The 18,794-nt window shown below is 31.2% G+C and overlaps 1 protein-coding gene across 1 annotated transcript; it reads left to right on the top strand.

Annotated features, from left to right (window-relative positions):
• The first annotated feature begins 13,605 nt into the window (after positions 1–13,605).
• LOC100251157 (laccase-7) lies at positions 13,606–17,026 on the top strand. Its single transcript, XM_002276379.4, has 6 exons — positions 13,606–13,797; positions 14,064–14,215; positions 14,741–14,985; positions 15,289–15,417; positions 15,525–16,475; positions 16,708–17,026. Exons 1-6 carry the CDS (start codon positions 13,708–13,710, stop codon positions 16,836–16,838), a joined length of 1,698 nt encoding a protein of 565 aa, XP_002276415.1. The 5' UTR covers positions 13,606–13,707; the 3' UTR covers positions 16,839–17,026.
• Positions 17,027–18,794: the final 1,768 nt, after the last annotated feature.

Below are 18,794 nucleotides of genomic sequence, written 5' to 3' on the forward strand. Positions count from 1 at the left end.
GAGCGTCGTTTTTAGTTTTTACATCTAATGACGAAACTACCCTTTGCGCCGATGAACAGAGAACTTCACCGACTTTGAGTTTTGTCGTAACAACCTCCACCGTATATAGACGCGTGTCAGGCACTTAGATTCAGGACTGGGCGGGAATCCCATGCCACTTGTCAGCTTATTCTCACCCACTCTCGCATGTCGCGCCTCGGTTTTCACTTTTAAGTTTTTACATCAAAGGGCCCATTTAGTTTTAATTCATGGGCTCACATTTTTAAGTTTGTCTTTATATTTTTGGGCCCTTGATTGGGTCGGACTGTCACTTCAGTATCCAGGACTCTTCGAATTGGATGTGACGGACTAAATAAAAGCCAGGTCTAGGCGCGAACCTTAAAACCCAATTTGAGCTATACTAATACAGAAGTCTCTTTATCACGGCAGATGACCAGCGGGACAGCATCATTTAAGCTGTTTGGCTCCGCCATGGATTTCTGCCTCCAAAAGTTGTCTTTTCATGGGATTTCCAAAACTCCTTTGCTGTCGACACTGCTAGGCGAAATCATGCTTGAGGGCCTCTACGTGGGCGAAAGGACAAAAAACTTTAAATTAGTTTGAAGACAATGAAATCATAAGAGGCATAGCATTATTTTAATTATTTCAATCAGTCAATTAGGGGTAGAATCTTACACATTTTCACATCTCCCTTCTGCCCCAAAATTGTGTATTCCATGTGCAAATTCCCAAAATAAAAAATAAAAATTAGACACTAAGGTTTGAGAAGGGTTTGGTTGGAAATTGTTTTCTAAAACAGTTTTCTATTTTGTAAAATAAAATATATAAAAAACATGTTTCACGATCAAAAATTGTTTTATATTTTTTTTTATCTTAAAAATATAAAATAATTTATTTTTAGACGATATCTTTCAATTGTTTTATATTATTTTCACTTGTTTTTTAAGGGTTATTTTAAGAAATAATTTTACAAACATATAAATGATTAAAAATAAAATATTACATATAAAAATTATTTTCAAAACGTAATTTAAATTTTTAAAAATAGATTAAAAACATTTCAAATTTTCAAATAGACTTTTGTTATACAAAACATTAAAGAACAATTTTTAATTTTAAAACTATTTTTCAAAATTGTTTAAAAAAATAATTGTCAAGCAAACCCATAATCAATTCCCAACGTCTCTGAGAATCAAGATTTTATGAATTAGTCATTTTTCTTATATATTTTATTAAAAATCGAAGAAAAATGCATTAGACTTACAAAAGATGCAGTGAATGCATATTTTTATGCATGGGTGTTAAGCCCCTTGACGTATTTGAGCATGATAGATAAAGTATTTATATTAAATATACAATATAAATGCATCGAAGGTACAAAGCACATACAAAGTTGTTTTTTATAAAACTCAGTATATATATATAAAAAAAATATTCAAAAAGTAGAAAATGCTACATTAATAAAAATATTTATTATTAACTATGTTATTCATTGAATATATACGTTACATTTGAAAATGTAGGAAAAGATTACATCACTATAAAATAAGTACATCCCAACTAGGTTAGCACCTACTTATTTGTCAATCATTTATACTTTTCAACCACAAAAAATAAAAATATGACATACATTTAGTAAAATATTTTAATCATTATCTTTTGACGGTGATGACGAACTATCGCAAGTCCATGAAGATCTTGATGATTTTAGTTTTTCCATATCGGCAAACATATTTTCTTCTTGAATATAATCAAATATCCTTTTATCTGCTATTGCCCAGTCTTTCACACATATATTTGCTTCAATAGAATCCGGCGCTAAGCTACATCGTTTATCACTAACTACTCTTCCATCTGCACTAAAAGCATCTTCTAATACAACTATACTCATAGGAACTGTTAGTACATCACGAGCAATGATTGAAAGCACGAGACATTTGTGTTGTTGTAATTTCCACTATATTAAAATATCAAAATCTTCATCATCTTCAAATGAAATTAAATCAGTATTAAGATATCTATTTAAATTAGTTGTGTTGTTTGGAGAACTATTTGTTGTCTTCTTTCGACTTTTCAACATTTCTAGAGCTCTTTTATAAAAAGATGAAGAGCTTGTAGATGTAGGTGGTAATTTAATAGAACTAATATCATCACCATATTTTTCTTTATAATAGTTATATAAATTATATAATAATGAATTTATTTCATTTTTAATTTCTTCAATTTTTATTTGGTCATTAAAATAAATAATTGTTAACCATTCATCCAAAGTTTCAAATTTCAATCTAGGGTCCACAATTAAACCAAGATAAAAAATTAAAGGTATTTCTCCCCCATATTTTCTAAATTTTTCTATCATTGCAAATATTGCATCATTAAATATATTCAAATTTAAATATTTTTGAAGTACAATAAAAATATTAGTTATTTGTATGACAACTCGGTTTGAAGATGGATAATATACACCACAAATTTTTTTGTTGAAGTATCAAATACTTCAAAAAGATCTCTTAAAAGATCTGCAATATGTCAATCATAATCATTTAATACATCAATATCCACTTCACAATTATTGCTAATTAATTGTATTTCATATAGTTTTACTACTTTTCTATATTTTATAATAGTTTGTAAAAGTTTATAAGTGGAATTCCATCTAGTGGGCATATCCAAATTTATATTTCTTTTTTTATATTTAATATTTTGCAACAATAAAAAAATAATTCATGATTTGCTTGAGAACTATTAAGACCCGCAATAATGCCTCTAATTTTTTATAATGTATCATCAACGTGTTTTTATCCATCTTTTACAATTAAATTTAAAATATGTGCACAACAACGCACATGAAATATTTTACATTGTTCTTCTTTTATTTGCCAATATCGTTTTAATATATATACTGCTGCATCATTATTAAAAGTATTATCTAATGTTATTGTAAATATTTTATCACGAATGCCAAAATCTATAATTTCATCATTTATTAAAGATGCTATATTTTTACCATTATGTGGAGCATTTATTATTTTAAATGAAATAATTCTTTTATTTAATTCTCATTCATTATCAATATAATGAGTAGTTATACATAAAAAAAACCACTTGTGAGTTAAAGATGTCCAAATATCATATGTTAAACAAATTCTTCCTTCAAAATTTGCAAAAAAAAAAATTTTAATTTTCTTTTTGTGTTTCAAAATTTTTTATAAGACTTCTTTTAACTGTATTTCCATAGCAACCTTGAAACTGGCGATTAACAGCTCGTTGCATTGTTCCCGTATAATTATGTGTTTCCATGAAATTGAAAGGTTGTTATGCTCTTATTATATAACCAATCATTTATTCACGACAATAAGATTCATCATAAGAAAATATTTTTAAATTTTCACTTCCATCTTTACCTAATTGCATATAATTTCTAATATCTACATTATTTTTAGTTTTACAATTTTCATGATGCATTTTTAAATGACTTGTACTTGCATTTGAGCCACCATTAAGAAGTTTGTTACAAATTTTACATTTTGCTTTTATTTATTTTTTATTATTTTCTAAATTTATTTCTATTATATTAAAAAAATTCCATATATTTGAAGTAAATTTTTTGCTATCACATGCATTAGATGAAGAACAAGAACCACTTACCATAATTATAATTATTGATAAAATATTATGCTAAAAATAATAAATGTAAAATTAAAATGTAACAAATAAATAAAAGAAAATGTGAAGTATGTTTCTAAATTGGAGAACCGAAGCAGAAATTCCTTCAAATTCGAACTCTTTGAGTCACCAATGCTTGTTTTTCACCACCAATAATATTGAATAATTTGAGACAAAATGCAATAATTGGAAATATTGTGAAATGGGAAAGAGCTTGAGAGTTGAGAGAATATAATAAATTGAGGGTATTTAATATTTATAGGGAGGTATGTGACCGTTAGGATTTAATTTTTTTTTTTTAAATGCCAAGATGACTGTTCAACGGTTATATATTTTGAAATTTAACATTTGAAGTGAGTGGCCTGTTCAACGGTCATGTGACCGTTGAACAGTCAACTCACTTTTATTTTTTTTTCAAAAAACATACAACATTTCTAATATATATATAACTAATGCAAAATAGTTACACAAAAGAGAGTCAACTCAGTTGGTGGTTGGCTCTCCTTGAAATCCATAAGGGAAGGGGTTTGAATCTCCTTCCCTTTAATACTCAAAAGACATTTTAATTTTTACCCAAGCCCGTAGACCCGCCCACCAAGCCCACCCAGCTTGAGGGCCCACGGGATGGGCCACGGGCCTTAGATTTAACAAAGGCCCGGCTCGGCCAGCCCGTTGACTAGTCAACGGGTTTAGTGGCCCGCCCCAAGCTGGGCCATGGGTCTTACTTCTCCGGGCCGACCGGCCCGTTAGAGACCCTGATTTGATAGTGAAATGTTTAAAAACATCATTTTAATGTGCACTTGTATATTAAATAAAATTTTTGGTATTTGCACATAATATGCTAACGACTTATATTAATTGTTGTCACGCCCCAAGACTCACTCCAAGGGCATGACGGTCATTTCACACTTCAAACCCGAAGGCTTACAGTGTAACCTGACCCAAACAATTATCTTGTAATCGGAAGTTACCAATTACCAAATACCTGTTCAAAGTAGCGGAATAAAATCTAAAATCCTCAAAATTCAATTTCAAAACTAAAACATCCACTATCCAAAATCCATTGTCCAAATATTTGCTAACTTAAACAATTCAAGTACTAAAACAAATTTCAAAATCTCTAAAACTCAACTTTGAACTAACATAAAATTCAAAAGATCAATATCCAAATAGCTTCCAAATACCAAAAGATCCAAATGAACATAACTAACAGTTAAACAAAATCTAACATAAAATCCTAAGTCAAATCCTAATGATGACCATTCCTCAGCCTAGCCATCACTCCTCACTCGAACTAAGGGTACCTGAAAGGTAGTCAACAAATAGGAATGAACTCACAGCCTAATAATGAACATTAATGCAGTCCATGGATCAAATATTTCAAATTCACTTGCAAAATAGGAGATATTGTAATCAATCATTTTCATAAACCTGTGAGTTAATTTTTTTTTGCCAATACATTCAAAATTTCTAACTGTATGCATTTATTTCTAATTCAAACATTTTCATATCAAATTCAGTCAAAACATTCCAATAATTTATTTACTCTAATCATCAAACATCAAAGGGTGCCCAGTTAGGTGGGACTTTTCAAATGGGTGGCTAGCCTCAAATTGTTTCTTTAAGGTGGACGGAACCAAACACTATTAGTACTAGTAACCTCTAACCGAAACCCCTAGAGGTTGGGGTTCAAATCAATTACATTCCCCACCAAAAAATGTAAAGGTCAACTATTATATCTCATTGATAAGGGCCAAAAGTCAAAAGTCAACTATTATATCCCGTTGACAAGGGCCAAACAAATCAGAGTCAAATATTTATTTCATTTATTCAAATTTACAACATATAGTATCTCCACATTTATTTATCAAAAACAAAATATAAAATTCTAACATATTTTTTATGCAAAACAGGTTTGATTCATGCATAAAACGGAATATAACTCAAACATTTTCAAATAATGCATATATATATATATATATATATATATATATATATAATTGTTTCAAAAAAAAATTTAACAAATGCATTAATTTCTCTTATCTCAAATAACCACTCAAAATCTTGAAAAGTTTGGCCCCAAAATTTACTTCTCACATAACATAACAAAAAGGTACTATCAACACTATTAACTATTCATTTAAAATAGGTTTGGGAATCCTAGAATTTATTTATTTTTTTAAGTCAATATTATTATTACAAAAATTATTTTCCAACTTTTTAACCAATAACAATTTATTCTCAATAATTTATTTTTTTAATTATTTATTCCAACTTTTCCTAGGATCTATTTCATATTTTTATAAGATTATCCTACAATCCTCAATGTATCATTTTTCTTTTCCACCCTCAATATCACAAGTTATTGACTTTTCAACCACATAACCAAACCCGCACACAGTACGTCTCCATGATCTCCGCATTTTTTTTTTAATCACTATTCTGCAACATTTTTTTTTTCTATTTATTTATTTCAAAACCTCACTTTCCACACCTATCCTACCGGCACACACCACTCATTAAACATTAAATAAGAAAACATACACTCCACACCTAACGGATCCACACATTCCCATTATTGTTTATTTATTTATTTATTTTTTTAATCCTTAATTCTACGGGGCTTCACGCTACCACAACTATCACACGTCATCTACCACGAAATTAAATATTTTTTTTTTTAAGAAACACAAACCCTAATCTAGATTGGGGTTTCCTATCTAAGGTTAAAAATATAATGAATATATTAAAATAAGATCTAAGAATTAGAAAACAAAAATCTTACCTAGAGAAATTTGTTCTTCAAACCCTAGATCCGAAAGTCTTATATTCTCTGGTATTCTGCCAATAGGAATGAAAATTTAGAGAATAATAGAAAGGATTTTTCCTTCTTCTTTTTTTTTTTTTCAATTTATACGTAGGGTATTTATCAGGAAAATTACCTTTTTAACCTTCTTTCATTTTATTAAAATAATTAATTCACTAATATTATTATTATTATTATAAATTTCCTATCTTATCCCTATATAAAAAATTTTGGGCGTTACAATTGTATTGAACAAATGCAATAAATATGTGAAACTCAGAAGAAATTATTTTTTCCTCTTCAAGCCAACCTCACCATGAAAATAGAGGGAATCTGATAATTGAGCACCAAGAAACATAATTTTATGTGTCGTTGTAAGTTAGATAAATGTTTTGTTACATACTATGGAGGTATTTGGTAAAACTTAATATTTATTATTTAATAATTTAAGTTGACTTTTAAGTTAAATTATACTTAAGTTATTCATTTAAAATTTGTTAGTTACTTAATTCTTACTTTAAGTATTAAAGTTGTTTGATAAAATTAACTTAAAATTTATTTTACGTCATTAAATTAACATATTTATCTTCATAAATTATAATTAGGACAAAATATGTCAATAATATTGGAGGTTGTAGAGTAGTAAAAGAGATTATGAAGGTAATTAAGATAAATGAGGATAAAAGATAAAATGAAAATATGGATTTAAGAATAAGTTAATTGTTTTTACTTATTATTTAAAGTTGTTTTTTAGTTTAAATCATACCATTAAGTTATTTTACCACATATACTTAATTTATTTAATGACTTAAATTAAGTTATTAAAACATTTTAAATTATTGAGTTGGTTTACCAAAAGTCAACTATATATAAAACAATTTTTTCATATATGCTTAATATTAACTTTTTATTTTTTATTTTTATAGATAATATATAATGCAATTATACTTAAGGTGTAGAACAAATGCACTATATACACAAGATGTATGTAAGACAATTCTTTTCTTCTTCAAGAACTTATGATATTGAATGTAAAATGCAAATTCCCTAGATGTAGATGGTCAATACAAAGCAATTCCCATTATTTTTTTTCTTTCCTCCCTAGGTCAATAATATCAACATGAAAGTTTAGGTCATTAAGAAGCATTCATGATGATGATTAATTTATTACATTTTAAATAAATTAAGGAGATATCTCATTTTATCTATTTGTTTCTATTTAAACCATTTCTTACCATAGGAATATAATATTAATTGAGCATTTATGATTAGTTTGTAATATTTTTTGTATATGATTTTCATTTATGTAACTCATTTTTTAAAATAATAATAATAATAATAATAATTACTATTCAATAGTGACAAAGCCCAAAAAAAATGAATTGAGATGGCAGAGCCAGATATGAAAATATATTTTCGAGAGACAAAAAAATCAATAAATTTATCATGTACCTCAATGTTAATTAAGGAGTTCTTCCAAATTTCCTTTGCAAAGGGATTCCAATCCTCTAATACCAAATTTTTTTAACAATTTAACTAATTTGTATAACATAAATGTTAATTTTAACTAATTTCTATTGGTTGGTTATGACTTTAATTATATTCACTTTGTAGGTCAATGTATTTTTATGTCAAGATTTTAAGGCTCAAAATGATTTTCTTGTCGTGCTAAAGGAGACTATCGAAGCTATGATCATTGGGATTGCGAGGGTAGCTAAACATAGTTGGATGGACAACTTCAACTCAACATATAGAAGATAAAGTTGACTCAATTCTCAATTTCAAGTGATCAATCACATGCATAGATGTTTATGGTGTTTTACATATGTAGGATTGATATGACAATGATTATTTTGACAAATAAAAGAGTCTATCCGATTTAGGCAAGAAAATGAAATAAACAAGAGTTTTTGTTTCCTATTCCAACATAATTGAAATAAATGTGTGGACATATCAAAAAATGAAGTCTTCCTCTCTAAGGATATGTGGATTACCAAATACTCCTAAAGTCACTTCACTAGGAATTAAGTAATTAACTTGATATTGGAATTAACTCAATATTGAAAGGTATTGCCCCTTCAAATAAGGTTAAACTAAGTACCACCTTCCTCCTATTAATTAAAGAGACAACCAAAGATACAAACCAGTAAAAAAGGAAAAAAATAAGCTATTGATCAACCCTTCTATGAGGATCAAGTTATCTATGAATCAAAGAAGAAGACAATAAATTGTTATGCGATTAATGCAAGAGTTATTTTTGTGTGAAGTCACAAATTCTAAGAAATAATTGTACTTTATGAGTGATGTTGACATTTATGCGTGGATAACCCTAGCTATGGCATAATGATGACAATAGTCTAATCATATTTATTGTTTATAGCAATGATTTAAAAACCGAACCAAACCGATCGATTCAATTAGTTGAACCGTCGATCGGACCCTAATTCAATCCGATTTAGCTTTTGAACTGTAAGGGGCTTTGGACCAACATCAAACCAAACGAACCGACGGTTGAATTGTCGAGGAACCGTCTAGTTCTTTGTGAGCCAGTCAACATGTGGGTTGACCAAAACACTTGTCTTCTGCATTGGGCCAAAATAGCCTACCTGCTACCAGCCACCCAAGCCCACAAGCAGCTCTCTTGTTCCTTCAGCATGTGGGCTATTTATCGAACTCATTATATTTGTGAGTTTCCGATGTGGGATTTGGTTATTTGGTTATAAAGAATAATAAATGCAATTGTGTTGCATTGTGAGGATTTGAACCTTGGATCAAAGGTTTACAAAAGAATGATGCACGACTCCTTTGATACATGTAGGTAACAATGTTTTATATTAATGTTGTTTGCAAAATTTAATAATATAAAACATTTAAACAAGTATAAATATTTGTATTCATATTTATTTTTATAATAATTATTAACAATAAATATGAAAATATAAATTAAATAATATAAATTAATTAATATAATTTTTAAAAATTTTAAAATAATAAAATGCATAGATATGTAGATAAAATTAAATGTTATAATTTTCTTCTCATATGTAAATATTATACATATTTTATTTAATAAAATTTTATACATATTTTATTTAATAAAAATTTATACATATTTTATTTAATAAAAATTTATACATATTTTATTTAATAAAAATTTATACATATTTTATTTAATAAAATTTGATATATTAATTCATTTATATTTATGTTCATCATTTAATAGACATATCAAATACAAAAAAATGAAATGGTATAATCTTAATATTATATAAATTTTTTAAAATTATTTTAATTTTAATAAAATATAAATTATATATTTATGACATCATCGGTTCGACCACCGATCCGACCAATGAACCGTGAACCAGTAACTTTTTCGATTTAATAATCGATCCGATTCTAAAAATATTGGTTTATAGTATGGTGAGTCCCAAAATAGTATCATGGCACATAGTGTATGTAAGTAGTGCATCACTTGATTCACTTTACCGTGTGACTAGCGCTTCCACGTCCCAACACATTTCCTCCATTTTCCAAATCGTTTTAGTGAATGAATAGGAAAATTAAAATGGAGGCAACAGGTAATGTGTCATTTTATTTCCTTAGCGTGTCTTTTCAGTTGGTTGCCTCTTATCCTTATAAAAGAGGGTTTATGTTTGAGTATTACACTTTTTACTCTTTTTTTTTTTTTTTTTGACTGTCAAACATGAGTCAACCTTATTAGCCTTTCCCATTTTTTTACATATCTGTCTCTTTGATCCATGGGAGGAAAATGACATCCAGATTTGTAGAAGGAAAATAACAGAAGTTATTTTACCATCAAAGAAAGGTGTTTCAAAAAAAAATGTTTAACCGTTTAAGTCAACATCATTCTGACTTTTGTAAGATTAATTTCACTTTCCTCTTAAGGTTTAGATTAAATATACTTAGCTATCATTACTTTAAAATTTCATCAAATATCTACTCAATCTTTCTTATTTGTTAACTTTTAATCACACTATAAAGCAAAGGAGATATTTGACAAAAATTTTAACTTAGGGTAATTAAATGTATTTGATCCAAATCATTCATAACTTCAAAGACATGTTCTTTCTCGCATGCTAACCACATGATCAAACAAATGGTCTGTTAACTAATTCAATAGCAACTAAAGTTGACAATAGCCACAAGGCCCACAAACCTCCGTGGTTTACCAGTTTTTTAACATTAAAATACCCAATCTAATCAATAGGTGAAGTTTCTTCCTAAGATGAAGGCGAGATAGAGTTGATTTTTGAGATGTTTGGGACACTAATTTCCTATTTCCTAGACTCAAATAGGAGTCTTTAGCGTGTGTGGATTTTCAATCAATCATCTAGCTATCTACTCAGCTACAAGTCACCAAACCATCACCCACACAAAGCCGGTTACATGAAAGAGAAAGTGACAACTTCAAAAGAAAAGAAAGACAAAGCAAGAAAATTCTCAAGTGGCCTTTTTATTTCTCCCACGAGAATCCAAATACCGTTACCGGCTTGTGATGGTGGCTTTCTAGGTCTCCAAGTGGCAAAAGGAGATTGCTCTGTATCCATCAAAAGCTCACTTTCAATATAGTTGCGAATTTGGTAATACACAAATTAGACCCACAAACTAATCGGTTTACCAATTCTAAACAGTATTAAAATTATTAAGCCACATATCTTTTATTTATAGCTTGATATGCGTTCGCCAACAGTTTTTGGCCGACCAACCTGTTTATATACATGTGTACATAGAAAAAAAAACCTTTCTTTCAAGTATCAAGCTGTTTAGTTTAGAATATCCACAGATCGATGTTGGCTTGAACCGGCAATGAAAAACCTGGCGTTGAATATCCTGGATTCTGAGTTTTGATATTCCCACGTTCAGCTACCTCGTACACTTGCCCAAGAAAAAAGAAACCAAACTTACGTACAGGACATGGGATATGATCTAGAAAGTTTCATAAATTTTGAACTTGAAGTCGTAGTGCCATTACATCCCATTGATTAGATGCCTAAAAAATCAAACTCGGGGTCTCTAGCTCATATGCTGGGTTACAGAGGCAAATACTCAACCTAAAATGGGAACGACTGACGGGTGTTCAGCTTCTGGCACCTATATTCACATTAAGAGTCGATTTGTTTATTTTTGTCCTACTTTTCTGAAGGAAATAGAAAAAGGGCAATGGGCGGAGTAGGCGATTTTGACTTATTCGGCAAATCTGTTGTCTTTAAGGCCAAGGCAAGTGAGCAGATCTCAGCTATCTTTTTGAAAATACTTTTAGTGAGCCGCTACCTAACTCATAACGACCAGGACAACTTCAAAAAAAATTCGTATCAGAATCGGAAGGAAACGATTATGATAACAGATGAGAGACCCAGTGGGATTTCTTTAGAAGAGCTACTAGATAATCTGAAATTGTCAAAGAATTTTGTGATTTGTCAAAGCCACATCATTCTTCCGATTAGCTGGAGTTAAAGAACAACGCGTTGATTTCAGTGGTGACACCGTCCTCCCCTTGGCACAGTTAAACGTAAAGCTTTTTGTTTTTCCCTTCACACTTTTGCCCGATAGGGATACTCAATCCAGAACCGGTAAACACGTCTTTATTTTTCTTACCACACTTTTGACCATTCTGGATGGTAAGATAGATTTTCTCTTAGTCCCATGATCAATGGTTTGAAAAATAGGAACAAGTCGAAATTGTGAAGATCGACTTTTTCAGATGTAATTACTAAAAGGAAAATAGGGTGAAAGCGTAGGTTCTATTTGAAACTATTGGTGAAAATAATTTTTTATTTTAATTTTAAAACATATTTAACCAACCTTTAATAAAAAAATAATTTAAAAGTATTTTTAATTCCTAAAAAGCAATGAAAATACAGAGAATATTTTGAATATTTTTATATTATTAAAAATAAAGTTTAAAATTTATTTTAAATTGTTCGTAAATAAATGCTTAAATCTTTAATTCTTTTTGGAAGAAGTCCACAATTTCTCATTGTGACCTTTAAATTTCCATGTATGGTTGCAAAATCTTTCTTTCCTAAAATTGCAAATAACTAAAATATGAACAAGTTAATAACAAGAATTTATGCATTTTTTATTAAAAAATTTATATATATTTTTATTTAAATTTTCATTAATATTGATATTTTTATAAAATCAATCATTAAATGATATTTTCACCTTTGATTTAGACAATTAGACAAATTGTTGCAGGAATCATTGAATTAAGTTGATCTCATATTATTATAACTTTAAATAAAATAAAAAATATTTATATATATTGTGATAAAAAAATATTAAAATAAATGAGAAGAACATTGTATCGAAAAGATCTTTCTTGCCCTCACTCAACTCCACTCTGATTAAAAAATAGGGTGCGCTGCTGCCTTGTTTTAAGGAGTATATATCTTCTATTATAATATACAACACAGAGTTTGAATTCGGGTGTCTTTTCCTCTTAAGCCAGACAAATAGAGATTGTCGAATGTGGTTGATGCTAAAATAGAGATGTCAGTACGTAACTTATCAAGAGACATCATTCCACATTTGCCATGTTTTTTTTTTCCTAAAAAAGAAGGAAATTAAAAACACATGCTTTATATCAGTATATAATAATTTGGAAGTTAGGTAAGATGACTTCAGTTCTTGGGTACTCTCCAACGAACCCATTTATTCATTTTCCCAATCAAAAAAAAAAGAAAAGTCCTTTATGTTTAGTTAAAGCGGTGATTTTGGCTGATTTGCTGTTTGGTGCAGGCATTAACCTTCAAAATTAAGGAAATGGGAAATTGCAAGAGAAAATGGAATGAGGCAAGGAGAAATAAGGGCAATTTAGGAGTCAATGCCATAATTGTCCAATTTAAAGAGCTTGTTTGCTTGAGCAAACGGGATTCTGACTTGTATTTGTTTACCAATATTTTGATGGCCTACTTTCAGCTGTCGGGACTCGGGAGATAACGAAACTTCTGCTAACTCATTAAATGTCAATCTTAATTAATGTCTGATCTAGACTATTGGAGCTTTAATTTATCTAGGAGATCACGCAATCGTAGTTAAGCCCAAGGCTCTTTCTATATATTATTATGTAAACATTTTATATACGTCTCACGCGTACAAGCTTAGAATCATTCCAAGCTCGTCCAGTATAAAAAGGAGCTAATCTTCTCTGTGTTTCTTCATTCCATTGGTATCCTTCTCCTGTGTTTCGAACTTTCCATCGACTCACAATGGCACGCCCTGTGTTTCTGTTGCCATTCGCCTTACTTCTTCTTGCTTCAACAATGGCTTCCGCCGATGTCGTGGAACACTCGTTCCATGTAAATATGTCCTACCCACTTGACTATGTTTTTCCGTTTCTTTATTCCCAATACTACTTGTCTCGAGTATTGAGAGGCCATTGAGAAAACCAAAGTTTTTGCCATTTTTATCCAATACCATCTGTTGGTGATTTTGATCACCATTATGTCTAGATTTTCTTATACACTCTCACTAATACCCTAACCACGTGCATATTTTGCATAAAGTCTTTTTGAGTTTGAAATTGTACGGAATGTCCTGACCTCTCTTTCTTCCATTGTTTCAGGTGCAAAACCTGACCGTTCGGAGGCTCTGCCATGAACAAGTTATAACTGCAGTGAATGGAAGCCTCCCCGGCCCAACCATACGTGTTCGAGAGGGCGACACCCTTGTCGTTCACGTCTTTAACAAGTCTCCGTACAATCTCACTATTCACTGGTAACTGAATAAGCCAAACAATTAAAACCACACACACTTTCTCTCATCTTTTGCTTCTTGAATCTTCATACCTTTAACTAGCTAGCTGTTTTCACATGAGCCAGCGATTTAATATTTGAACTTTACTTATTCTACAGTGATTCTCTATGTTCCCGTTGGTTTTGACTTTGTATTTTGTAATTAATTGTTTATCCTCTTTCATTTATTCAATGGCAGCCTCTGGGTCCCTTCCATATAATATTTAGCAAGTGACAATGTACATTATAATTATGTATTCTCTTCCAAATTATTCAAAGGCGGTTTTGGACCTCTTCCATGTAATATATATTTTAGTAGCAAGTGTTCTTTTATATGTTTTCTACTAACTTAGGTTGAAGGGATTCTTCAAGTACCACAGCAGAGATGAGCCCAACAAAATTTTATACTCTGTTGATAAATTATGATGATGAGGATGTCATTATTGTTATTATATCTTAGTATCAGGTCACAATTCGAGGTCATGTGATGTGGTGAATGTGAATGCAGGCATGGGGTGTTCCAACTACTGAGTGGTTGGGCAGATGGACCTGTGTATGCAACTCAATGTGCCATACGTCCTGGGCACAGCTATACTTACAAGTTTACGATCACGGGACAGGAAGGGACCCTCTGGTGGCACGCTCATGTCCAGTGGCTCCGAGCAACTGTCTATGGTGCCCTCATCATCCGCCCCAGAGCTGGTCACAAGTATCCATTCCCAAAGCCCCACAAGGAGTATCCCATTATCTTAGGTACCCTGCTTTTCCCTACTCTGATCCTTTTATGCAATCTATTCTATGGATTTTAGTAGCTAATGCATTCACAATTTCGCAAAAGTTTCATCAGAGTCTCTTTCGTCAATGTTTTCTTATTTTTGAAAAAAAAAAATCATTACCATTTGGTGCCCCAGGATAATCTGGTTCTCTGGCAAACCTCTAACCAATTTGCAGACGACTTTTCTTGACAAAGATTTAATTCCAATCGAGAAAATATTTTTATCCGGAAATTTACTCATGGGGTTTTCTTCACCATCTTCCACGAAAATGCGATTGCAGGAGAGTGGTGGAATGCTAATGTTATTGATGTGGAGAACGAGGGACTGGCCAGCGGCGGTGCTCCTAACATTTCCGACGCGTACACCATCAACGGCCAGCCCGGAGATCTTTATCCATGCTCTCAAAAACGTACGTAAATACTAGCACAAGACATAACTCCCATGCGTGTATGCTAATTTACTTGAAGGTTTAATACATATTGTTGCTCACTTCATTCTACCACATGTCTGCATCAGATACGCATAAAATAAAGGTGGTGCAAGGAAAAACCTATCTCCTGCGTATAATTAACGCTGCACTCAATAACCAGTTCTTCTTCAAGATAGCCAAGCACAAAATGAAAGTTATCGCAGTCGACGCCTCCTACACCGAACCTTATGTCACCGACGTCGTCGTCATCGCCCCCGGCCAGACCACCGACATCCTCCTCACTGCCGATCAGTCTCTGGGGTCATACTACATGGCAGCGCACCCGTACGCTTCAGCGGCCGGTGCAGCCTTCGATAATACCACCACCACTGGAATCGTCGTCTACGACGGTGCCACGTCATCAACCCCTGAAATGCCGGTACTACCCGCCTTCAACGACACCCCCACGGCACACAAGTTCTTCAGCAATCTGACTGCGCTTTCCAATGGACCACACTGGACCCCAGTGCCACTTCAAATCGATGAGCATATGTTCGTGACCTTCGGATTGGCTCTCAGCCCATGCGGTGGAAACGCCACCTGCGCTGGTCCACTCGGCCAGCAGTTCTCTGCCAGCATGAACAACGCATCATTCCTATTCCCCACAGAGCTATCCATGTTGCAAGCTTTCTTTTTTGGAGTGAGTGGAATCTACACCGCTGATTTCCCTGACCAGCCACCCGTGGAGTTTGACTACACGAATTCCAACATCAGCCTTGATCAATCCCTGATTTTTGCTCCAAAATCAACGAGGGTGAAGAAACTGAAGTATAACGCAACCGTAGAAATTGTGCTGCAGAACACGGCGTTCGTGACAGTGGAGAATCATCCTATACATATCCATGGTTTCAACTTCCATATACTGGCACAAGGGTTCGGAAATTACAACGCCACCACTGATAGGAAAAAGTTTAATCTGGAGAATCCTGTAGTGCGCAACACTATTGGCGTGCCGGTCGGAGGATGGGCTGTCATCAGATTTCAGGCCAATAATCCAGGTAATTACGCCTTTTTCTATTTATTATAATACATAATTCACTATGTTTGGTCAATAATTAAATATATATATATACCACGTGGATAAGGCGGTGAGTTTATTATGAATGTTTAGTACGTCTAAGGTGGTTAGGTGAGGCATGGTAGCATAACGCAACTGTGTCAATGAAAGTGATAGTCGAACAAATCTTTTGGAAGTTCTGAGCTTACTTGTATTTTAACAATCATTGACAGGTGTATGGTTGGTTCACTGCCACCTGGATGTGCACCTTCCGTGGGGGCTGGCCACCGCTTTCGTGGTTGAAAATGGTCCCACTCCTTCGTCCACGCTGCCTCCACCGCCAGCTGATCTACCTCGCTGTTAGAAGTTGATCATATCTTCTTGATTTTAATCAGGCGCAAATTGTGGAAGCTCTATTTTATTTGTTATGCTATTTTCACCTTTCTTTGGCTTGGTTTTCATTTCCACCACAAAGTATTAATGGTACTCATTGATTTATTCTTGTCAACTTTGGTGTAAAGTGGAATAAAATTTATATTTTATTTTTCATTAGACTCTTCTCTCATGTGTCTGGCCTCGAATGCACACCTGAAAGACAAAAGGTGATTCTATTATTATTGGAAACCAAACATGACAAAGTATTAACCATTAGTATTAGGTGGTGTTTGTTTTTTTAGTTTTTTATTGAAAATAATTTATTTTCAAAATTTAAATAGTTTATTTTTCTATTTTTTTTATCATTTATTATAAATTTTTTACTAAATAGAAAAAATCAAAATATATAATTTTTTTTAAATAGAAAAAATAATATATTAGTTTTCATTTACTTTTTAATACTTAATATAAATAAAATACTATAAAATAAATGACTTAATATTTAATATTATTAAATAATAATATTTTATTTAAAATTAAGTAAAAAACCAAATTCTACCTTCGTGTTAATTAGTGTTAGTCATTGAAAATGGAGAATAATAGGCCTAGGGGCATATTATTATAAGAAAAAGAATTTGCAAAGAGTAGTGCGGAATGAAGCAAAGGTGAGGAATGTGTCAAGAATCTGGTTTGGAATCCAGTTAAATTGGTCACCGGAGAGAATGTTTGGTCGGAGACAAGCTTGCTTTCTCATGGCGAGGCGCACTGCACACATGAGTTCTTGCGGAAGAAGAAACTCATTTATTTGTCTCCAAAGCCCTTGGAGGACAACAATTAAGAATGGAAAATTTATTTAAGAGGTAGCACCCCCCAACTACTCAAAAAAAAAAAAAAATAAGAGAAAGTTTTTTTATTAAAGCTATGGGTTTCCCTCCAAAACACATACAAAAAGAAGACCCCTCAACGCGTAAAGTTGATAATGGCCTTACTATTTAAATAGCTTATTTTTTATTTTTGATTGTGAAATTTTGTGAGGATGAGAATTGAGGCAAAACAAAAAGGTGATTTACAAAATGAAAGACTGAGCATGGTGATGGAAAAGTGGAAAAACCTCAATATGAAAAATCCTCTCCTACCACTATTTATATCTTTACAAAAGTCTAAGGTAAAGAGATTTGTATATATTTTAGAATTAAAGTAATCTTAGTGTATTATATTTATAGAATGGTTATGGTAAATTGTTATTAAATGTTTATATTTCTTTAATTTTTTTCAACAACCTTCTATGGGTTAAGGAAGGAATTTGTTGTGTGATAAGGGGGATTTTTTTTTTTTTGCAATTTGGTTGGTTGCTAGGAGTTACAATTCCTGATTTTGGTTGGTTCATCGAAAATTCAAGGGAAATTTTTTTTCATCTACAAAATCAACTTTTTTTTTTATTAATATCTAAATTATTTTTGTGAAGTATATAGTAAAATTTGTTTGTTTCAGTATTAAAATTGATAGAAGTTATTTCATTTTGTGATTGTTTGATAGTAATTTTAAAAAACGTTTTTAATAATTTTAATATTTAAAAATTTTTATTTTTTAAGTATCATAAAAGTTAAAATCACTATCACACCCATAATAGAAAGGGAGAATTATGTTTTAGGGGTAGATAGGCCCCCAAATTAACAAAAGGTCCATGTAACTCTTCAAATTGAGCCCAAGACCCAATGAAAGTATGGAAATTGAGTTGAAGGATATCATTCTTCAGTATTTCCAAAAATGCCCTTTGTTGATTTTGTGAAAAAAAAATTAATATTTTTGAAAAATATTTTTATTTAATTTAATATTTTTTTATTTAATTTAATATTTTTTATTTAATTTAATATTTAAAAAAAACTTTTATGTAATTTAATATTTTTTAAAATACTTTTTTTTAATTTAATATTTTTTAAAATAC

This window comes from Vitis vinifera, chromosome 8 (assembly GCF_030704535.1).
Source record: "Vitis vinifera cultivar Pinot Noir 40024 chromosome 8, ASM3070453v1".
Lineage (NCBI taxonomy): Eukaryota > Viridiplantae > Streptophyta > Magnoliopsida > Vitales > Vitaceae > Vitis > Vitis vinifera.

Bases quoted from the DNA above. Each gene is read 5' to 3' on its own strand.
- LOC100251157 (XM_002276379.4), top strand. From the start codon at position 13,708: ATGGCACGCCCTGTGTTTCTGTTGCCATTCGCCTTACTTCTTCTTGCT. The intron at 14,216-14,740 runs GTAACTGAATAA...ATGTGAATGCAG, and splicing joins TACAATCTCACTATTCACTG to GCATGGGGTGTTCCAACTAC. The intron at 14,986-15,288 runs GTACCCTGCTTT...ATGCGATTGCAG, and splicing joins GGAGTATCCCATTATCTTAG to GAGAGTGGTGGAATGCTAAT.